Genomic DNA, 23,239 nt, shown 5'->3' on the forward strand with positions numbered 1-23,239 from the left:
CCAACACAATATAGAATAAGAAACCAACCAGAATCCTTTTTTCAAATGAGATCTTACTTTGGAGTCTCAAGAAATATATATATGTATATCAGGTATGCAAGGGTGGGGGTAGGAGTGAGGTCTCAGTGCTCTCTCGCTGCTGCTCCCACGTCAGTCATGTGCCCAGCGTCCTGCTCCCTCCGGCTCATCCCTAACACAGTTTGGAAACCACTGGCCTAGATAAGCTCGCAAGTGCCCTCCAGGCCTAACACTCAGTGGCTCTGTTGCCTTTGGCACCAGCGTGACCTCAAATCAAAGGAGCGCTTCTCGGTTCCACAACAGCCCTGCCAATAAAAACATGTAAACTCCACAAGTCATTTCAAGCCCTAATAGCCACCCTCTAAAAAGTGAAAAACAAAACAAAACAAAACAAAAAAACACATGCGACCTACATAACTTCACGTTTTCATTTGTCGTCAAAATCCAGCCCGTACTTGAAGCATGAGAGCACATCTCAGCTCATCTCTGCCACATGCCCGGTGTTCAGGAGTTACCTGTGGCGGGGGCTGCCAACCTGGTAACCACATTTATTTTTTATTTATTTTTTAAAAATATATATTTTATTGTTTTTTTTTACAGAGAGGAAGGGAGAGGGATAGAGAGTCAGAAACATTGATGAGAGAGAGATATTGATTAGTTGCCTCCTGCACAACTCCTACTGGGGATATGCCCGCAACCAAGGTACATGCCCTTGACCAGAATCAAACCTGGGACCTTTCAGTCCGCAGGCCAATGCTCTATCCACTGAGCCAAACCGGTTAGGGCCGGAAACCACATTTAGGGAGCCTGAGATGCTCAGAGCCTCTTCCTGAGTTACAACCACACCCTGCCCATGAACTTTAAGGGAAAGACCGATGCCTCCTGTGTCCAGACTCATGGGCAGGGAGGAAGCAGATGGGCCCACTTTGGTTTCCATCACCCCACCGAGTGCCTCCGTGGCTGGCCACCTCGTTAGGGGGCCCGGGGTCCTTTGATTAACCCTCTCCAGGCCTGGAAAGTGTCACCGATGTTTCACCAGGATGACCTCAATGACCTCAACTGAGTGCCACTTCACTTTCCCACTCCCCACTTCTTGCTGACTGAGTATCGCCTTTATTCTGAGATGTATTTTTTCTAAGTTTCCTCTAAGCCTTTCTCTGCCTGAATGCGAGTACTTCCAGGAGTCCACCTTGACCTTGAGGATTATTTTGCAAACCTGATTCTCACCTAGTCCCCAGCTTCTGCTGTTATCCCACACGTATAAACATTTGAGTGCACATAAAGGGAGTTGGTTAATGAATATGTTTGTTCTGTGTTACCCCTAGTATGTCTTATGCTAGAGGCCCGATGCATGAAGATTCGTGCAAGAATGAGCCTTCCTTCCCCCGGCTGCCAACACCACCTTTGCTCTGGCCAAATCTGCCTTTCCACCTTCCCACACTGCCCAGAGTTCCAGAGCTGCTGGGGTGGTGCAGAACACCTGCATCCTGCCCGGGCCCTGGCCACTCAGTGCCTGCATATGCAAATTAACCCACAATCTTTGTTGGGTTAATTTGCATACTCACATCTGATTGGCTGGTGGGCATCATGAAGGCATGGTCAATTTGCATCTTTCTCTTTTATTAGTGTAGATGTTGGCCTAAGTTCCCTTCATTTTTTGAGTTCAACATGGTACTTCGCGCTGAAAGAAACAATATTTTCCTTATGATGTTTGTTTGTAGGAACAAGGATATGGCTGAGTATAATGGTTAGAATACTAAAACACAATGAAGATGGCTGTTTCTTTGGGACTAAAGTTGAACATTAAGACTTTGCTGGTTTGTTGTACACATTTTTGGTTCATAGTCATTGGCTGGGTTGGTATTACAAATTTAAATCTAAGAGCAATACTTCAGATAGCATTTACACATTTATTATCTAAAAAAAAAGGAACAGAATCATCTCTTTTTGTATGAAAGAAGCTTAAAAGAACAGCGACGGAAAAATATCCATCTATATAATCTGATTCTTTTCTGCCACTCTATAATTGGGATATAAACTATATACTTCGAGATGCCTGATAATACAATAAGTACATCTTTGCATATGTTAATCACATGCTTATTTCATATTTCAGATTTGATAAATGATGAGAAATGTTGCCTTCATTTCCAATTTTTTTTTTTTGCCAGGAAGGCTTAGATTCTTAGTCAACTAGTCAATTATCACCACTAGTTTGAAACTATAATAAAACAATCATCTCATCAGATGAGTTACATTTCTTTTTGAAGTTCCTTTCCCCCTCTGGGCCTCACAGGAAAAGCTTATAAGAGCTCTCATGCAATTCTGTAAGTCCCTACTTTGTTTGGGCCTAGATACTGGGGTGTTAGCAATGAATTTATAATTTACCAGAGGCGTGGTGCACAAAATTCGTGCAAGGGGCTCGGCCCTGGCAGCTCTTGCTTCCTCTGGAAAGCCACCTGGAGGGATGTTTGGAAGGTTGTTAGGCTGTCTGGTCTAATTAGCATATTACCTTTTATTACAATATTATAGATGGATCCTAAGTACCCTTAATTAGATACACCCCAGTTCCTGAAACAAGAACAATGCTTTTTTTTTTTTTTTTTTTTTTTTACTGATTGCCTTTTATCAGCAACCTTTCCCCCTCCCTGAGTATTTGCACCAGAATTTCCCCCGTTTTTGTTTGCTTGTCTGTTTTAGTTGGGATATTCCCATTTCACAGATCAATGAATGAATGGTGAGTCTTGGATGGATCGGCACACAAATGTTCACGAGTTAATGAACATTTCCCCCCAACAATGATCCGGGGGGAGAGATGCCTTCGCTGTTTAAGCTCTAAAGAGATGCAGGGTTGCCAGTGCCTCTGGAAGGTTCTTTTCTGGTTTCTATGGGAAGTCCCCAGAGCAGACTTTCCTGGCCAGGGCCTGCTGATCCCCAAAGGTGTGAGAACCAAATGCTGCGCACCCACCGCCGCGCATGTGTGCTGGCGTGTGCGTGCGTGGAGCGGGGACTGCAGAAACCCTTTCCTGTTTGAGGTAACTGGATGCATTCACTTCCAGTGGAAACACTGGCCTGAAATCTAGCGTGTGTGTGTGTGTGTGTGTGTGCGCGCGCGCGCGCGTGTGTGTGTGTGTGTGTGTGTGTGTATAGCCCCCCGGAGCTCCCCAAGGGGATTTCTCTGACGAGTGCATTGAGCTCTGAGAGCTAGCAGATCTGCGCTTAAAGCACTAACATGCATGTGTCGCTACCGCTTAGCTGACTTGTCAGGCCTGGAGCCCGAAACTTGTCTCCAACACCTTCCATCGGGTGAGAGGGGAAAACCAGAGCAAACTACTCTGACTTGCTCACAAGGGCTCCCCGGCTCAGGGCACGGACGCATCCCACCCACTCTTTCCCCTGCCAGGCTCTCTGAGCAGGAATGGGCTCAAGGAGGGGGGCCTGCATCCTCAGGGCTCTGCGATGCAGGCTCTCTGCAGTCCCTCTCCGCATCTTAGCGCCAGACAACTTTCTCTGCATTTCCCTGAGATTTCGGCGCAAGCCTGGTTATTTGCACCGGGTTCAGGTTCCTTTCCGCGGCCAAGGCTCCTGCAGAGTCTCAGGGCGGCCGTCCTGGGCTTGCCAGGGGCCCTGCGGGGTGACCTGGCTTAGGGGAGGGAGGGGGTGGTGGCGGGCCCGGCCTAGGCGGGTGGCACTGGTGCCAGGGCTCCAGGATGCGCCCCTGTAGCTTCCTGCCTGAGCCCAGGCCGCTGCCTCCGAGCAGCCCTCCAACCGACCCGCAGGGTGGTGGGGGGATCGAGCCCGGGCCAGGAGGCGGAGGAGGCCCCCGGGGGCGTGCCCGGGGCCCAGAGGGCCCTGCGTCCCCGCCGCACGCGCTCCTGGGGCAGCGGTTTGGGAAGCCGGAGGGGCAGCGACCTCTGCGGGCGGGCGGGCGGCCGGCCGACGCTTCCCTGCGGCCTCGGCGAGCAGGGCGGGCCTCGCCGGCTCCCGGTGGCTTCCGAACCCCGGACGCGGGCGGAGACGCGGCGATGCTCGGGGCTGCGCGCTCGCCAGGGTCCCGGGGAGGGTCCCGGCGCGGGCGGCTCAGCGGCGGCGTCCGGAATCTGGGGTGGTGAGGGTCTGTGCATCCCCTCGAGCCGCTCCCGGCACCCCGTTTTCCCTTTTTGGGGGACAGGGATCGCTCCCGATGTCTCTCCTTTAGAAAGTTACTCCGGCGCTTGTATCACCGGATGATGCAGAGAGAGAGACCGCGCGGTGGTCTGTCCCCCGCGGACCCCACCCTTCCCCCCAGGGCGATCCCGTCCAGTGGGCAGAGCCAGGTGGAGCCCAGCTGTGAACCCCGAGCCGGTTGACACCTGGGGCCCCCCCGAAAGGGTTAAGCGCGCCCCGCTGAAGGCTCGGGTTTACATGTAAATACAGAGCAGCTGCTCCGCGCGGCCCGGCCGGCCCGTCTGACGTCGTTGATTGGTTGCCAATGACATCACCGCCCGCGTTCTAAGCGGCGGAGCGGCGGCCCGGGCGGGGGGAGGAGCGCGGGGAGGCCACGCCCCTGACACGCCCCCTCCTGCCGCCCATTGGCCGCGGGCTGCTGTGAGGTAACGGTCCGCGCTCCCCGGGTCCTGATTGGCCCGGCGCGCCGTCGGTCGGCCCCCGGCCCGCCCCGCTCCCCCCCCAGGAGCCGTACATGTACGGTCCTCGCCAAAGAGAAAGTAACTATGTTGTTGTGGCTGGAGATCAATGAAGCCGAGTGAATGGGGGGCTGAGTCGCGCGAGTCCCAACACGGAGGCGGGCGGCGCCAGCCAGATGGTGGAGGGCTGCGCTCCTTCATGAAAGTGAGTGGAAGTCCCCGCGGCGGCCCCGGTGTGCGTGTGAGTGCGTGAGTGTGAGTGTGTGTGTGAGTGTGTGGTGTGCGTGCGTGTGAGTGTGTGAACGTGTGAGCGTGTGTGTGTGAGTGTGTGTGAGTGTGTGTGTGTGTGTGAATGTGTGTGTGAGTGTGTGAATGTGTGTGTGTGTGTGTGAATGTGAGTGTGTGTGTGTGTGAATGTGAGAGTGTGTGAATGTGAGAGTGTGTGTGTGAGTGTGGCGATGCTCACGGGGAGCCGGGGCAGGCAGGTGAGCTCAATCTGGGGGTGCCGGCTGTTGGTTGTTGGCTCGCGCCGCGCGGTGCGTTCACGCTCTGCAGTCTGTTTGGGTGATTTTGGACGAAATGGGAAGGAAAAATAAAAGAGGTTTGTCGGGACGCTTTGCTGCAGTTTTAAATACCGGGAGCTGGTCGCTGAGCTGTGTTGCGAAGGATGGGGGGATTGGGGGTGGTGTTAGGTGCCCCAGGAGCGGGGAAGGAGCGTCCTCCAAGCTCTTGATTTTTCTCCCATGTCAGCCTGTGCCTATGGACCAGCCCAGGGGAGAGGGGCGCAGGCAGGCGGCTCAGGGTCTCCAGGAGGTTCCCAGGGCCGGTCTGGCCGGTTTCGCGGGGCCGGGTGTGTAGACAGAAGCCGGGCCGACCGGACCCTCTGCTGCAGGGATGCAGATCGCGCTGTAGACACTCGGTGCGTGCGTGTGTGTGTGTGTGTGTGTGTGTGTGTGTGTGAGAGAGAGAGAGAGCCGCTCACGCACCCCGCCTGGAGGTGGGGGCCCAGCGGGAAGTGGGCTGTGCATTCTCCCTGGACGCTCCGGGCCAGGTGACACCATAGCCAAGACTTGCACCGCTGGGTCCGGCTGGGAAACAGTTCTAGCTTCCGGAATAGTACTTGGCTCTTCAAAAAAATAAAAAATAAAAATACTACGCCAGGGAGGGAAGAAGGGCTGGAAGGAGGGGGGGAGGGAGGGAAGGGGTTGGGTGCCTCGCTCCCATCCAGAGCTGGGGGGGAGGAACCTGAGTGGCCAGGGACCTGCGGGTGGGGTGCCTGCGTGCCCATGTGTGCGTGTGCATGCGTGTGTATGTGTGTATATGTGTGTGTGTGGGGGGAGGAGGGGTTCTGCTGGTGACACTTGGGCTCCTGTCAGGAAATGGTGACATCTCCCCAGACAGCTCTTGAAGTTGCTTTCAACGAGTGACTCCTGCACAGGGTTCTGTCTCTGGGCTGTGTGCACGGCTGATAGCAGGGCTGTGGGGGGGAGAGGAGAAGGCAGAGGAGGGCGCCCCTGTGCCTTCAAGGAGTAAGGAACTGCGCCCCCTTCCCAGGCCGATCCTGTGGGCAGCACTTCCCTGCCGCCAGGCGAGCTAGGAGGTCATCTTTACGGGTTCCATCGCCCTGAAGAGGGGGATCTCTGTGTGGGGCTGAAATATTAAACGCCCAGCGCCCGCCTCCCGCCCAGAGCAGCCCTAAGATGCACAGTCCGTGCCTTTGGGGGAAATGAAGTTAAAGCAGGCGGTCCTTTCCCTAAAAGCCCTAAAGGCGAGCGTAGGGGGTGGGAGGGTGGGGGTGGAGGGTAGCCAGGGAGCACAGAGGGACGGATCTGCCCAGGGCTGGGGTTTCCAGACCTGCCTGGCTCCTCGGCCAGAGGCTCCCTCTTTGGACACCGGTTTGCAATCAAAGGGGAAACGCAGGCTGATGAGCAGGCTCAGAGGCAGCACCGGGCTTCAGTGCATCCGGCTGTGAGTGCTTTGCAGAGGGCTCAGCGGAATGGAAGGCGAGAAGAGCTCCCCACTAAAGAGACAGACGCACTTGGGGGAGGGGGGATGCTTTCATTCTGAGGCGCAGAAAGTTGCCATCCGCCCCGATGTATATTTAGCCGCTGGCTGTATGTTTCTGTGAGCCCTGCCCGTGTGCGGGGCCATTCCCCTGCCTTGGCAGCGGGCAGGGGGTGACGTGGAGAGTATGCCTGGGTGGCCCAGTGGGTATTCCTCGGATAATTGCGCTAGATGGGGCTGCCGGGGAGACAAGGCCTAGGATGGAGACCTCCTCAGAGCCTTCCTTTCTGTCTCAGAGTTTTGCATCTCTGTGCTTGTGCCTTTTCTGAGGGTGAGCATCAACCATGTAGGTCCGAGAGAGGTGGCTGATCAGCGTGTGCCTCAGGACAATGCATGGAACCTCTGGCTCAGGGACCAGATAGGTGGGCGTGCTCAGGTTGGCTTCCTCTCTGAACCCCGTGCCCACGAGTCTCCAGGTTCAGGAGAAGCGTGAGAAAAGGTGATCCAGGACCACACTGCTCAGAGGGATGCAGCGAGCTGCTTCTCCTAGGGATGGGATCCGGCTGCCTTCTGTGTCACGTGACTTGATTCTTTCCCTCCCTCCCCTTCCCTTCTTTACAGACTGTCTTGAGTTCTTCTTGAATCGCCAGCGTTCAGCCTCCTCATGCCTCCGTCTCCTTTAGACGACAGGGTAGTAGTGGCACTGTCCAGGCCCGTCCGGCCTCAGGATCTCAACCTCTGTCTAGACGCTAGCTACCTTGGCCCCGCCGCCCCGGGCGGCCACAGCCACCACCCTCCCGTCATCGCCGCCACCTCCACCGTCGTGTCCCTCAAGGCTGCGAACCTGACGTATATGCCCTCATCCAGCGGCTCTGCCCGCTCCCTCAATTGTGGATGCAGCAGTGCCAGCTGCTGCACTGTGGCAGCCTACGACAAGGACACTCAGGCCCCAGCCCACGCCGCCATCGCCTGCCCGGCCACCCAGATGGTCAACAACAATGAGAACGCAGGCCCTCTGAGTCCGGCGGGCGGGGTGGTGGGCAGCCCCGTGGCGGGGACCCCCAAGCAGCTGGCCAGCATCAAGATCATCTACCCCAACGACCTGGCCAAGAAGATGACCAAGGGCAGCAAGAGCCACCTGGCCAGCCAGGGCCCCGTCATCATCGACTGCAGGCCCTTCCTGGAGTACAACAAGAGCCACATCCAGGGAGCCGTCCACATCAACTGCGCCGACAAGATCAGCCGGCGGAGGCTCCAGCAGGGCAAGATCACCGTGCTGGACTTGATTTCCTGCAGGGAAGGCAAGGACTCTTTCAAGAGGATCTTCTCCAAAGAGATCATCGTTTACGACGAGAACACCAACGAGCCCAGCCGGGTGATGCCGTCCCAGCCCCTCCACATCGTCCTCGAGTCGCTGAAGAGAGAAGGCAAAGAGCCTCTGGTGTTGAAAGGTAAGGGAATGCTCCCGTCCCCGGCATCAGCGGCGGTGTACCCCTGATTCGCCTGGGGTCACTCGGGGTTTCCCCTCAGAGGTACCAGCACTCTCCCCACCCTGCCTATACCCGCAAAGACCAGAATAGACGTCCCTCTCGTCTGCCCTTTCTGAATGAGTTGTTGTGGGATGGTGAGAGGAACCCGGTAGCATTGAACTGGAAGCCAGGAAATTTGGGTTCTGGTCTTGCTTCCCCCTTCTGATTTGCATCGTGCAAGCCGTGTCCACCTCTCTGAGACTCTTCAAGGCCACCCCCCCCCCCCCCCCGTTTTTCTCCCCCAAAGGGGCTTTTATAACCCCAGAGGGTGGCTCAGGTCCCGCCTGGTCTGGTAGCTCTCGGCCAATCAATCACTGGCTGGAAAGTTACTGTCTCTCAGACTTCACACAGGTTGGTGGGATGGAGGTGGAAACACAGGTACCCGTTCTTTTTTTGTGGGAAAGTCTGCCTCGTTTTCACCTCTGCCATCAGCTTGGGTTTTAGGTGGTTTATAAAGTGACCTAGAGAGAGGCCAGAGACCCTTAGTACGTGGCCCCACAGTATAAGTTCCTCAGAAACATCTGTTCCTCGGCCGTGGCTCTAAGGGACAGAGTCATTCCCATGAGCTACTCCCCACCCCATTGTTCCCTGTGGCTGCACCCTACGATCGTTGGCATCATGGCTCCCCCCAAGATAGGGCGCTGGTCACTCGCCTCAGTGTGTTCCATGCAGAAGATCTCGGAGGTCGTGGTGCTGATCCCTGGCAGGAGGAATTCATTCCCCACTATTCTCTGAGCTCCTTCTACCCTGTGTTGCATAACCAAATGGGGCCACCCTGGACCCCTTTGTCCTTCTTGCCTCTTGGCCCCCAAGATACCATCCTTTGGGGGCACCGCACCTCATGCTTGGTCTTCAGTGTCTTCTGTCCGGTGGTGGTGGCTCTGAGAGATCATCTTCTTTCTTCTCTTATGTCTGAGCCAAGGTACTCAGTCTGGGCCATAGTGCCCGCTGGCCTCCAGAACTGTGTTGACCAAAGGGTCCCTCTGAGCTTCTTACATGCTTCAATGGCAACAGGCCGTTGAGGTGAGCAAGTGAGTCGTCGTTGCGTCTCTGTGAAGGCAGCCCTGCCATTCCCCTTCTGGTCTTCCCGGCGATGAAGTCTGCCTTTGGCTAAGGCCCATTCTTGGAAATATGGTTCTGAGTTCCTCTGATATAACCCGCCTGCCCACCTTCCTCCGATGCCCCCTCCCTGGAGCCAACTACCACAAAGTCACAGCTACCCTTTGTCGTGGGCTCTGAGGGGAAGAATGCCCTCGTGGAAGTTGTATCTAGAGAGTTCTGGCAGCAACTAGTCATTTTTGTTGTTGTCCTTCTTGGGTTTTCTTGGGTTTACAAATTTCCTCTGTATGGTGTGGCTTTATATTCTTGTTTGATTGGCGTTGAGTGATTCCCAGTAAGGTGATCAGCTAGTGCTTTCTGACCATGATCTTGGCTTGGCTTAACTTTTTTTTTTTTTGATGAGAAACTACAACCTACACATTTCTTCCATTGGTGATCGTTTGTCTTGGGGAGCAGACAGAGTGTGGAGTCAATGGACTTAATGGTTGTCTCTCTGCTCATGCAGAGTCGATGTTGAGAAAAAGCAGGCCTTGTGTGTCTGCAGACTCCGAGGATAGGCATCAGCGGACCCCGGACTTGAACTTGAGGTTGGCTGGAGGCGTTGTAGATCCCCTCCCTTCTTTTCTGGCCGTGTGTATGGGGGTGTCTTGTCAATCGCTGAGAAAGGAGTCTCCTGGGTGCTGCCGATGGAAGTGGGGTTCCTCCTCCGCTCCTGTGGGTGCCGCTGGGACTCCGGCCGCCGGGGTTGTCCCTCCGTGTCAGGGAGGGAGAGTGGCTCCATGGGCGGGGCCGGACATGCCGCTGACCTCACCACTGGGCGCCCTGGGCGGCCACCGCGAGGGCTCCTCATTTGCGGGTCAGTGAGACACAGCGGAGGCGGCGGTGGACCTGGAAGAGGTGCTGGTGGTAGAGGTTGGACTATCTGGAGCTTTGGGGGCGCTTTTTCTTCCATTTCCTGGGAATTTGCTTGAAAAAAAAAAATCTGTAGTTCAGGAGCAGAAGGGTCTATCATCATCTACTCTTATTTATTATCATCGTCATTATCCTTTTGGTCTCTCTGTGGGGGAATGGCCTACAATGTGGACCAAGATGGGAAAGAAGGGAGAGCAATTCGCCAGGATGCCCCTCGCTGCCCTCTCACCTGGGCAAACCAAAGGCTGATGATGCCAGCGCACCATGGAGTGAGGGGATGGGGTGGGCATCCCTCAGAAGGCATGGCCAGCTCCTCCTCGGACCAGGCTCTTGTGTGGGTCCAGCAGACCATGCTGGCCTGGCCTCCCTCCCTGCTGAGGGTTCTTTTTCCTGATTCCAGCCCCTGGCTGATGGGAGGTTTTATTTTAGCAAGCGCGGCCGTGGTACCATTTTGGGAATGAGTTGAGTTTTTGCAGGGAAGCGATGGTGATGGGTGGGAGGGAGACTCTCCAAGAGTAGACATTTCTGAGGCCTCCTGAATGTATTTTCAGAGATTTCAGTAACGGCCTCCCGGGTAATTTATGGCCGGCCCACCTGCTGCCCGGGTGTGTGTTTGTAAACACTGGTTGCTACCCTCCCTGGCCAACTGCCCTGTCCCCTGCTCAATGCCACGTTCTCCATGTTTGGTGCTGCCGGCCCGGGGACCGTTTTAGTAATGCTGTGTCAGGCCGGGAAGCAGGCGATCAGCGCTGGAGCCCCTGAGATCAAGTTGCTGTCTTCACTTAAAATCCCCTCCCCAGCGTGGCCCGCGTCCGAATCCATGGCCGAGCCTCAGCTTCCGCAGAAAACACGGCCTCAGACCCGCGCCTCTGCCCAGCCCCGAGAAACGGAGAGAGATTGAGGGATTTGCAAACTCTTGGAACAAATTAGGATCTGTTTTTACCCAAACGGGATGTCGAATGTGATTTCTAGCATTAAGGAATCAGAAGGTTAGACAATCCCGAGATGAGGGCTAACCATCATCACTGTGATGCTTGTCAGGCTCCTGAGGTTGGGTTCAGGGAAATAATTTGTCATGGACCTCAAGAGGCATCCCCACCTCCTTAAAAACGGCCTTTAAAATGTTTACTACAAGAAATTTCAAATGTAGAGAAAAGTAGGAAAGTGTGGATCGAGCGCCATATGCCTGTCACCAGATTTCAATTAGTACTATCTTCCCTATTTGCCTTCTCTTCCTTTTTTTTTAATTGAAAACATTTATGGAGCAGACAGTATTTTAACGTATCTAAACACGTTTTATGTTTAAAGCTGATGTTTAAAAATTAAGAAGGCTGGGATATTTTATAGTCGAGCATGGACAACATTTTTACTCAATATTGCAGCGTCATGGGACCGTTTTTGGAGAATTTTCGCGAACTCGTAACTTCTGCTGTGACTGCCAGGTGGTCAGGGTTATGGAGAAGCAGCCCTCCTCCTTTGGGGGGGCTGGAGGGAGGGCTCCAGGTGGTAACAGGGGTCCAGGGCTTCCCGCTCTGCTCAGCTATGTCAAGGTCCATGCCTGCACTTGCTCTGCGCTGTCACAAAACAAAGCCTGACTCAGAGGCGTTTATTGGGGAGCAGGGGGAGGACAGGGAGTTACCTCAGGAGCCTGTTCCCTAGAGAAGATTTGGATAACACGGGGCTGTGGTTGGCAAAGTGCGGCTCCCGAGCCACAGGCGGCTCTTTGGCCCCTCGAGTGTGGCTCTTCCACAAAATGCCACGGCCTGGGCGAGTCTATGTTGAAGAAGTGGCGTTAGAAGAAGTTTAAAGTTTAAAACATTTGGCTCTCCAAAGAAATGTCAATCGTTTAGCTGTTGATGTTTGGCTCTGTGGACTGATGAGTTTGCCGACCACTGTCCTAGGGGGTTAGACCCTCACACTGTAAACCTTCCCGCCCTCCCTCCTAATGAGCAACATGGATTTCACGTTCGCCGTAGTCAGCAAGGATTCTGAGGTAAACCTGAGGGCAATGTGAGTGGGACAGAAAGATCTGGAGGCTGTGCTCAGAAGTCAGAAACCCTGGGAGCCTTTTCCTTCTCTCTCTGCTGTGTTTTGTGGGGGGAATACACGATTTCCTCTTGTCTCTTGGGGATGTTATGAGGACATTTCTCGATTCACAAACGCACCGTCGTCATTCGGGACCTCTGATTAACACCTGAACGTGGCTAACATGAGCGCTTGCAGCGGAGGGGAAATTCAGGCCGGACCTGGGATCTGGTCTGAGTTCTGGTCTTGCTCTCCTCCCCTCACCCTGCCTTTGCCTCCGATGTTCACCCCCTTACCTCTCCCCTGTCCCGCCCTTGCTGGGCCCAGTAGCTATTTCATAGTGGTAGTTAGGCACACAAGGAACTAAAGCCTGCAGAGTGTTTAAGTAGTTCCTCATGGTAACGACTCAAACATGCCGCTTAGTATCAGTGCTGTTGGTTGAACAGGAATGATGGTGCCAGTAAAATAGGCAGTTTTGGCTCCTTTTCTGAAGGAGTACAGCTAACAGGCTAGGTACAGCAGCGTGTGTGTGTGTGTGTGTGTGTGTGTGTGTGTGTGTATGGCTGTCGGCTAAAAATAACCTGGTGACTGGCTCCTAATTTAAGTAGCCTACAGTTGGAGTGCCAAGCAATTACAAAAACATGTTGGGTCAAGAGGCCAGAGTAGTTCCGGCCTACCCTGGAATTATGCATGTGGAGGGGGATTTGTAAGAATGCGATGAGACATCTGTGCGCGTAACGCCCCATAACTCAGTAGTGAAAGCAGAAAACTCTTAAGCTTTGCTTTTTCTGCCCCCTCACCCCCACCCCCCACCCCCTTAAGGCCGGTTTATTTTTGGAGTCAGGATTGTAGTCTGACTATAAAAGGGGAGGTGGGAGGAGGGGCAGCGCTCTCCCTGTGGAAAGTTCTGGAAGCTTTGGGATGGGAAGGAGATCGCCGGTGAAGTCATGGACAGGCCTGGTCCTCTCCTAAACCTGCCCCCTGAGCTGGTCCGCGGTTACCTCTGTCCTCTCTGAGCTCCTGGACACACTGCCCTCCTTCTTAATTACAACGTCAGTGAAGAGAGAGGTGAGTTCTCTCTCTGCCTCTCCCTCCCTCTCCCCCGGTCTCCCCGTTCGTTCGCTGCCCTCACTCCGGCTGCTCCTCATATGCTGGTGCACAGTGGAGAGGAGTTTAGCTCCCTGACACCAGGCTCCGCTTCTAGGCTATTCCACCCTTGACCAGAGGTGTCCTTGGGCAGCTCAGGTGGCCCCTCAGACCCCCCAGTTTTGTCCCCATTGTAAAATGGGGGTCATCTCAACATCCCAGGACAAACTGAGACCTGGCACAGAGCTCTCCAGAGCTGAGGCCCTGGGCCCTGCTCCCAGCGCCCCTCTCCCATCCTTTTCCAAACTTCTCACAGGACATGGAGGGTGTGGCTTTGGGCCAGTGTGGCCATTGCTCTCGGGACAGCACGGTGGGAGCATGCTAAGTGTGGACCACGTGGCCGCACCAGTTCCCACCAGTGAGCCCTCTGGCTTGTCGGGGAGAGGCCTCTCCTGGCAGTGGCCGCGAATGATCGTAGATTCGCAAAAGCAGGGTCGGGAGTAGAAGTGCCTTGGGCCACAGTCTGTGGCTCACAGGCCCCCAGGACCCCCTGCTTCCAAGGGTCACGGTCATGAGCAGCCAGAGTCCCCCTCTCAGCGCTGCTGGGCAGAGGTCTGGGCCTAAACATGCTCCAGTCCGCAGAGCACCGGCAGTTTATCTCAAGTGGGCAGATGAGGGTAGACGTTCTGATTTCATCTTTTCGAACTCAAGAAGCCCCGTTTGGGGAAGAAGGAAGCTTAGAGGCCCCCTAGCCCCGTGGTCGGCAAACCGCGGCTCTCGAGCCACATGCGGCTCTTTGGCCCCTTGAGGGTGGCTCTTCCACAAAATTCCACGGCCTGGGCGAGTCTATGTTGAAGAAGTGGCATTAGAAGAAGTTTAAGCCGGGACCGGTTTGGCTCAGTGGATAGAGCGTCGGCCTGCAGACTGAAAGGTCCCGGGTTCGATTCCGGGCAAGGGCATGTACATTGGTTGCGAGCACATCCCCAGGAGGGGGTGTGCAAGAGGCAGCTGATCGGTGACTCTTTCATCGATGTTTCTAACTCTCTATCTCTCTCTTCTTCTCTGTGAAAAATCAATAAAATATATTAAAAAAAAAAGTTTAAGTTTAAAAAAGTTGGCTCTCCAAAGAAATTTCAGCTGCTGTAGTGTTGGTATTTGGCTCTGTGGACCAATGAGTTTGCCGACCACTGGTTTTCACTGGCTGCTCATTGGCATCAACTGGGACAACTTGACCCTTTGATGCTCAGTGGCCACCTCGAGATTCTGATTAAATGGGTCTGGGGGCCACACCTGTGCATCAGGTGAGCTGAAGCTCCCAGGTGGTTCTGAGCCCGGCACAGTCAGAGTCTCTGGTCTCGTCCAGTCTTCTCGTTATGCTGCTACGGACATGGGGCCTAGGGAAGTTCAAAGTCACATGGCTCATTCATGTTAAGAGTCTTGGTCCTTAGTGCTAACATAGGTCTTGTCAAGTTGATAGATTCCTGTGTGCGTGTGTGTGTGTGTGTGTGTGTGTGTGTGTATTATCATCTACGGATAACAGCATCTAATGGGCAGCATGCAAATAAATTTTTTTTTAAAATATGTTTTATTGAGTTTTAGAGAGAGAAGAAGGGAAAGGGAGAGGGAGAGAGAGACAGAAACATGGATGAGAAATATTGACCAGCTGCCTCCTGCACGCCCCCTCCTGGGCATCAAGTCCGCAACCAAGGCATGTGCCCTGACTGGGAATCCAACCAGTGACCTCTTGGTTCATGGGTCCGTGCTCAACCACCGAGCCACACTGGCCGGGCTATTTTATAGACAGGGAAACGGATGCCTCGCCCGAGGGCATAGAGGAAGCTGGTAGCTCAGCCAGCGTAGGAGCTGTGTTTCCCAACTCCCAGTCCAGTCGTTTTCTGAAACTCCCAGTGGGCGTACAGTCCTCTGGCTCCTGTCCAAGTGGCTATTGAACAAGCCATTCCCGTGGGGCCACGTGGTGACCAGGTCACTCTGTGTTTTCTCTCCGTTTCCCTTGGCGGGGAGCTCATGAGGCGAGGGGCTTCTCAGCGAGGCAGCTGCTGCTTGGCGTTTGCACACAGCCTTCCTATTAAGCATTTCTCTCTCTCTTTAAAAAAAAATATATATATATATTTTATTGATTTTGTTTTGAAGAGGGAGGGATAGAGAGTTAGAAACATCAATGAGAGAATCATCAACCAGCTGCCTTCTTGCACACCCCCTATAGGGGATGTGCCAGCACCCAAGGTACATGCTCTTGACCGGAATTGAACCTGGGACCCTTCAGTCTGCAGGCCAATGCCAATGCACCCAGCCAAACCGGGTTCGGCAAGAATTTCCCTCTTTTTCTAGCAGAGGGAGTATAGGACGGAGGTGAGAGGCACAGGCCCCAGAGTCAGACTGCCGAGCTGGAATTCTGACTCTACCATCAGAGGAAACTTGCTGGGCCTCAGTTTTCTTATCCATGAAATGGGAGGGTAGTGGCACTTTTCTCTTGGGATCCAACTGAGGATTAAATCAGATAACAAGTGTACCAGTGCAGGGAACAATGCTAGACCTTCAACAGCTAACCTTGACGAAAAATTTACCATAATTGTAATATCAAGTACCTACCATAGTAATGTATCAGTAGCTACTATATTCAAGAGAGAGAGGTGGGCGATGAAATTCCGTGCGATGAACTGACATCGCCACTGGGGCAATGTAGGTGGGAATTGAACCTGGGACCCTTCAGTCCGCAGGCCGACGCTCTATCCAACTCTTCGATACTTGGTGGGCTGTTTTGTTTAAAGGTTTGGAAAAACCCGGTGTTTCTCTAGGGGTGGATAGATGACTGCATCCCCGTACTTTTTCTGAATCAGGGTCATCCTGGAAAATTAGGTGCTGTTTCTGTGTAAGGAAACCTTATCAAAGGAAGGCTTAGCAAAGACTCCATCGTCTACCCGTTGCTGAAATATTAAGAAAGTTTTAGAAAGAACCCAGATGGTGTACAAATCCCCCTGCCTGCCGTGGTTTCATTTTCACACGTCCTCTTCATTCTTTACCCATATATGTGCATCGCCTGTGGATGTCTCATCTAGAAACTGAAACCCAGTTTCACTCTTCGCCGCCTGTGCTTTGGCTTCCTGTATTGTCATGGTTGAGCGTTGGACCACGCCTGCTTCTATGGAGGCGTCCCGTCTTACTGCACCGCATTGCCTGTGAATGAGGCCGGGATGAATTCTACATCTCTGAGCGTGTGGGAGAAGCCTCTTAGAGGGAGTAGCCTTGCTTAGAATCGGCCGCTGCCCCCACCAACCCCCCGCCAGCCCCCCGATTTTCTTTACTTTTTATTCCTGCCTCTCCCTTCAGAACACAAGGGCCGACTGCCTATTGACGTGACTGGTCTCAGGAGAAGGTCTCCATCCTTGATCACAGGCATTTGCTCATGGGCTCCCAGAGGGGCGTGTTGTCAGTCTGGGCTTCTCCTTCGCCGGGCAGAGTGGGAAGTGTGGAGGCCCTCTCTCGGCATGTTGAAAGCAGAAGCTGCCTGAACTGGTGTGGCTCAGTGGATAAGAGCGTCGGCCTGCGGACTGAAGGGTCCCAGGTTCGATTCCGGTCAAGGGGATGTACCTTGGTGGCGGGCACATCCCCAGTAGGGGGTCTGCAAGAGGCAGCTGGCCGATGTTTCTCTCTCATCGATGTTTCTAACTCTCTATCCCTCTCTCTTCCTCTCTGTAAAAAATTAATAAAAAAATATATATTAAAAAAAGAAAAAGAAAAAGCAGAAGCTGCTGTGAGAGCCAATGGTGCTCATGTTGAAAGTATGAGTCAGTCCTGTTGACACTCACTGTCCAGAGACGCTTTGAAAGGGACATCGCAGCAGAAGGAAGTGGCCCGGTAGGTGCTGTGTCATTTGTATGTGTGCCCCTCACCGTCCCCTTCCCCCCCTTTTCTAAGTCCTGGGTTTCAGGATGATGCTGACATCGGGTCCTGAAGCAAACACAGTCAGAAGTGTCTCAGGGTGGAGAGACAATTCCCATGAGTCCCTTTGGCTAAATTGAGGAAAAAGGCCCTTTAAATAGGTGCTAATTCTCTGCCGGATAATTAGCTTGTCTTCCCTGATAGAGTGGCCGAACTGGGTTGAATTCATTAGAATTAATCTTACGTATTACGTAAAATGCACGCGTCTGCCCTTATTAGGTGAACGTCTTCTTTTTTTTAATCTTTATTGTTGAAAGTATTTCATAGGTCCTCCTTCTCCCCCTCCATTACCCTCTTCAGGCCTGCTCCTGCTCACCCCCACCCTCACCAGCCCATTGTCTGTGTCCACTGGTTATGACATTTATATATATATATATTGTAAATTTATACACACACACACACACACACACACACACACACACACTGAGTGGCCAGATTGTTATGATCTCTGAATGCATAATAATCAGGCCACTCAGTGTATATCCTATATAATAATAATCCTATATAATAAAAGGCTAATATACAAATTGTCCCCTTGACCAGGAGTTTGACCAGCAGGCAGGCCAACCAACTGCCCATGTCCCCTCCCCCTGGCCAGGCTGGCCAGACCCCACCTATGCACGAATTCATGCACCGGGCCTCATATATATATATATACACACACACACACACACACACACACACACACACACATATATATATATATATCACTTCCTTCTGCTGTGATGTCCCTCTCAAAGTGTGTGTACAAACACACACACACTGAATGGCCAGATTATTATGCGTTCAGAGATCACCATAATCTGGCCGCTCAGTGTGTGTGTATATACGTACACAAGTTCATTGGTTGATCTCTTCTCACCCAACCTCCCCCGTCTTCCCTCTGAGGGTGAGCCCCTTCTTTCCTGCCTGGAGGGGGCCGAGGCAGCCCACCCCACTCCACTGAGAATGAAAGACTTGAATGAAGGACAGCGCGACGGGCCGCTCTCGCTCACACAAGTTGGGGGAAGCTGAGCACGGCCTTGCCCACAGAAGAGACAGAGCTTTCCTGTTAGTGTCTGCACCACTTGAGGGGGCTTGGAGAATGCTTGGAGGACTGAGACTCAGACGCCGCAAAGCTGCCTGGATAATTACCTTGAAATCAATCTCCTGCTGGCGACTGGACATTTTCCTGGATTTACAATGCAAAGCTTTTCCCAGGGAGTGGAGAGGAGAGTCATTGGCTCGGTGCACTAGCTGGTGGCTGGGCAGTGAGTCTGGACGGTGGCCCCGGAGGGTCAGCAGGGGATGCTCGGGGGCTCAGTGGGCCAAGCTCCTCCCTATGCGTTTTCTTCCTCCCCACGCCTCAGCCATTCAGAGCCCCCGGGCTTCCCCATCTGGCTGCCCGGTGCTTTAAGAGAAGACACTGCCAGCTATTGTGCATGGTGCCTTGATTTTGCTGGTATCAAGGTGTATCAGGAAGATGTGGAGGGTGGGAAGAAAAGAGCCCGCTCTGGGAAATCCCTCAGAGGGCCTCTGCTCCCCGTTGAAGTGTCGTTTCCTGAGAGGAGAGGGGCTGTCGATGTTGGATGGGAGTTGACCGCCATGTGGTAGCTTACTGCCCCTTAGATTGTTGTGGGCATTCGTCACTGCTTCTACATGTGCACACACACACACACACACACGCGCACACGCACATGCACACACACACATATCTTAGTTGACACTTGTAACATGGGAATGAAATGGCACTGGGTATTAACTCATTTAATGGGGATGACACAGTTGTTGTCTCCATCCTCACTGTCAAGGGTGGTAGCCGTGAGTCCCACATGGTTGCTGAGCACTGGAAACAGCTCTTCCACACCGGGATGTGCTACAAGTGCACAAGGCACACGGGGTCTCAGAGACTTTGGTAAAAAAGTATTAGTGCAATATTTCACTATAATCCAGCCTGCAACTCTTGGGGTCCCCTCCCCTAGACAGGACCACACGAGTGGTGGTGACATACATATGCACTGGCACCCCTTTGCTACCAGATTCATACACACACACACACACACACATCTGTACAAAGCTGCGATACAAATCATGTACACAGGTTCTGGAATAACGTCGCCGTGTTCAATGTCGTTTTGTGATAACATGGATGAGATGCCACCAGGACAGAATTCTCGTGTATATCAGTTAGCCTCTGGTGAAGTCGGTTTTGTGATATGTTGTTTTGCTTAAGGTCACCGAACCTATCAACAGTGTTACATGAGGACTCACTGTGTTGCTCTGGGTGCTAACCAGTGAATACTTTCCGTTTCTATTAATAACTACCAGTATTAGCTCATTAAGTTCACACAATAACTCTATTGTTGCCTGTTGGTACTATGATTAGCCCCATTTTGCAAATGAGGAAACGAGGGTATACAAAGGCTAAGCAACTTGCCAAGATCTTACTGCGGAGGCGGCCTGAACCCCACTGCAGGGAATTACACTCGATTTCCTCTAGGACCGGGGTGGGGAACCTCCGGCCCGCGGGCTGTAGGAGACCAGCGAGGTCCTTCGGTCTGGCCTTGCCAAGGCATTAGGGGTGAGTCAGTTAAATGTGTGACCAAATATAGGAGGCTCATTTTTTTTAAATGTATATATCTTTATATTTTATTGATTTTTTACAGAGAGGGATAGAGAGTTGGAAACATCGATGCGAGAGAAACATCGATCAGCTGCCTCTTGCACACCCCCTACTGGGGATGTGCCTGCAACCAAGGTGCATGCCCTTGACCAGAATCGAACCTGGGACCTTTCAGTCTGCAGGCCGACGCTCTATCCACGGAGCCAAACCGGTTCCGGCCAGAGGCTCATTTTTAAGTGGATAATTGTGTATGGCCCACGAAGGATCTTATAAACATCCAAATGGCCTGTGGCAGAACAAAGGCTCCCCATCCTGCTCTGGGACAAACCACGGCTCGGCATCCGTGGGGTCCACATTTTAATAATAACAACAGTAAACAAGTGAAGAAGTTAACAGGGAGTTTCAGAGGGTAATGAGCGCTTGGAAGGTTATAAAACTTGGAAACTTGGTGTTATAATGAAAGAGAGCTGAGGGAGGGCAGCTCTGGATTGGATGTGAGGGAAGACCTTTCTGAGGAGACCTCATTTGTGTGAGGTCTGCGTCACCCACGTGGGGAATAAGGGGAAGAGAGCTCCAGAAAGAGGGGACAGCACGTGCAAAGGCCCTGGGTGAGAAGCAGATCGCCCAGCTCTCACACACCCTACAACAGTGGTGGGCAAACCGCGGCTCACGAGCCACATGCGGCTCTTTGGCCCCTAATACCACGCGCGGGCACACACAGTGCGATTAAAACTTCGTGGCCCATGCACAGAAGTCGGTTTTTGGCCTGGGCGAGTCTATTTTGAAGAAGTGGTGTTAGAACACTCAAGGAGCCAAAGAGCCGCATGTAACTCGTGAGCTGTGGCTTGCCAACCACTGCCCTAGAACATCTGGGCTCCTTCTCGCCATTGTTCATCCATGTCAGGTCTGTCCAAGCTGTGCCGACGTTGTAGAATGCAAGCATTGGGAGAAACTTGCTGGTTATGCCAACACGGATGTTAGAGAAGTGGCCAGAGGTCACAGAGGTAGAGCCACATATCACGTTAGCGTGGAAAGAGGGCTGCATTCTGAGTCCCTGAGGTCAGGCCTTCTGTCACCCTGAGCAGCATTAGGCATGGACTCAAAGGGATGTGTCTGAGAAGGCCAATGGCGTCAGGTGTGAGGTGCCTCCCAGGTTACTTCTCCATTCTGCATGTCCCAGGATGACCTCGTCATTACTTGGCTGACTCTCCACTTAGCTCAAGTTCATGTTGATGATGTAGAATCCCAGTCCACCTCCTAAGAGCTGTGCTGGCCTTCTGGCTCTTTCCCTCGTCATCTCAGAAGGTGGTCCACTGGGTGTGGGGACACGCTACCTGCTGACATGTCCTTTCCAAGCTCCATCTCATGGGATGGCATGAGGGTTGGGCGCGGCTGGCTGGGTGAATCCTTATTCCAGGAGGGCTCACGCCTGCTCGTTCTGGCAGTTGACCGGTAATACTTAGGCTTGCTGAATATTCTTGCCAAATACAGAATTCAGCTCAGTGACTTGAGGAAGTTGTTCCTACGCGTTTTATGAACTGAAAACATTGGTTCGGTAAAAACACAGCCCAAGTTTTGAGGGTTGACGTTGATTCCTTCCCCTATCGCTCTCTCAGTTCCCCAAGCCACAGCCCTTTGACCTCCAGGTCAGATGAAAAACACATCATCCTGAAAGCTGTTATTTTTGGACACACGGAGGTTTCCCTCAGAGCAAGCTGAGACGCACAGGGCATTGTTCACGATACACTTCTGTACACAGCTGAGCGATGGAACCAACCACTGGGCTTCCCCTGTGCAACCTCCTTTGCTTCCTTGCCCTCTCTCCTCTCTCCTTGTCATGGATGTTTCTAGATGACCTCCCGTGAACGTGATTTCCACTGGGAATGTTTCGCAGTAGAAATATGCTCTCCCCCGAGGCTCGCTCTTGATATTTCCAGAGATTTATTTAATTGGACTCCACTTAGGTCCCGTTGGGAAAGCATACTTTTGCTGTGGAAGCTGTGATGTGTTTAATTTGGGGTCTAAGATAAATGTCGGTCCTTGGGGGAGGCGGATGATTAAGCAACAGTTTGCCTTTTGAATAGCTTTTTCTGGGCTCGCCTCTGTTTGTTTGTTTAGCAGTGCTTCGTTATTTAAACCCCTGCACCGAAAAGCAAAGAACGTTCCCCCCTCTCTTTAGAGAATTCAACAATGATGGAGAGCGGTTGAGCTCTTGGGGGAAAATACAGCTTTGTGTTTTATAGCCCTCTCCTTCTGTTAACATTCTCCCTTCTGCAGCCGTCGAGTATGAGTGCATGGATTTTTCCCCCCCACTTCCCCAAATCCATCTTAATGGGTTCACCAGCATTGAGCATCTTAGTGAACAGAGAAGGTATGGAGTAGCCTTCCAAATACACAGATTCTCCGGCTAAAATATCCTTTGGCTTAGAGAGAGGCTGCAGGGAGGGCATGGGCCAGCGCTGACTCCTAATTTCTATTTTTTTTTTAGAACGTAAGCTATACTGAGAATCAAAATTAAAAGTGGGTACGGTATTAGTTGGCTTGGGCCGCCATAACAACATGGCCCAGATTGAGTGGCTTGAACAACAGAAATTCATTTCTCACAGTCCTGGAGTTTGGAATTCCAGGGTTAAGGTGTCAGTGTGGTTAGGTTCCGATGAGGTCTCTCTTCCTGGCTTGCAAATGGCCACCTTCTCTCAGGGTCCTTAGGTAGTAGGGAGAGAGACACCAAGATTTCTGGGGTCTTGTATTCTAAGGGCACTAATCTTATCATAAGGGCCCCACCCTTATGATCTCATCTCTCAAAGGCCCCATTTCCAAATACCATCCCATTGGGGGGGTTGAGGGATTCAACACATGAATGGGGATAGTGTATAACTGAGTCCATAGCAGATGTTAAAAAAAGCAGTCAGGGAAAGAAAGTGGACGGATTTGCCCAGGTTTTGGCCTAGTGTGGTTCTCTGGGACTTATCTGTTCCCTGGACTCCCTCCCCTCTCCCCTTCCTCCCAAACCAGTCAGTCCCTTCTCAGCCCTTAACGAGGCCTGCCCTGGACTGAGATCTAATTCGCTTCCACAGTCCCCAGGAACTGGAGGGAACCCCGTGGCCCTTGTAATTAATTATTACCCTTTTATTTGTAGGTTTATGTGTTTATCATCCGTCTCCTCCCATTGGAGCCTGACCAGTGGGGAGGGAGGGAGAAAAGGAGGGGAGGGGAGGGGAGGGACATATACAGGATGTCCCTTGGGCCCCCAGCTGTCTGGAAGGCCTTGCTCTGAGATGAAAGAGACTCTAAAAGTGAAAATAATGTGAACGCAGCTGGCATGTCCGTTACGGAAACCCGGAGGCTTGGGCTGAGTGTTTGAGGTGAGCCGTTCTTCCCGGGAGCTGCTGGGTCTGTGCTCTGGGAGGTCCAGGCTT

General features: G+C 52.8%; 1 protein-coding gene across 4 annotated transcripts in view; it reads left to right on the forward strand.

Annotated features, from left to right (window-relative positions):
* DUSP10 (dual specificity phosphatase 10) overlaps positions 1 to 23,239 on the forward strand; it is a 94,464-nt gene that overhangs the window by 55,002 nt on the left and 16,223 nt on the right. Inside the window, exons 1-3 of one of the 4 annotated variants that reach the window (XM_045587101.1) lie at positions 4,691 to 4,840; positions 7,093 to 7,101; positions 7,269 to 8,098. In XM_045587101.1, coding sequence (XP_045443057.1) covers positions 7,312 to 8,098 — 787 coding nt within the window. In that variant the 5' untranslated portion in view covers positions 4,691 to 4,840; positions 7,093 to 7,101; positions 7,269 to 7,311. Of the gene's footprint in view, positions 1 to 4,683; positions 4,848 to 5,122; positions 5,245 to 7,092; positions 7,102 to 7,268; positions 8,099 to 23,239 lie in introns of those variants that run through there. The other 3 variants (XM_036453613.2, XM_036453614.2, XM_045587102.1) reach the window with 3 other exon arrangements.

Source organism: Pipistrellus kuhlii, unplaced genomic scaffold (assembly GCF_014108245.1).
Source record: "Pipistrellus kuhlii isolate mPipKuh1 unplaced genomic scaffold, mPipKuh1.p scaffold_m20_p_25, whole genome shotgun sequence".
In the NCBI taxonomy this organism is placed as follows: domain Eukaryota; kingdom Metazoa; phylum Chordata; class Mammalia; order Chiroptera; family Vespertilionidae; genus Pipistrellus; species Pipistrellus kuhlii.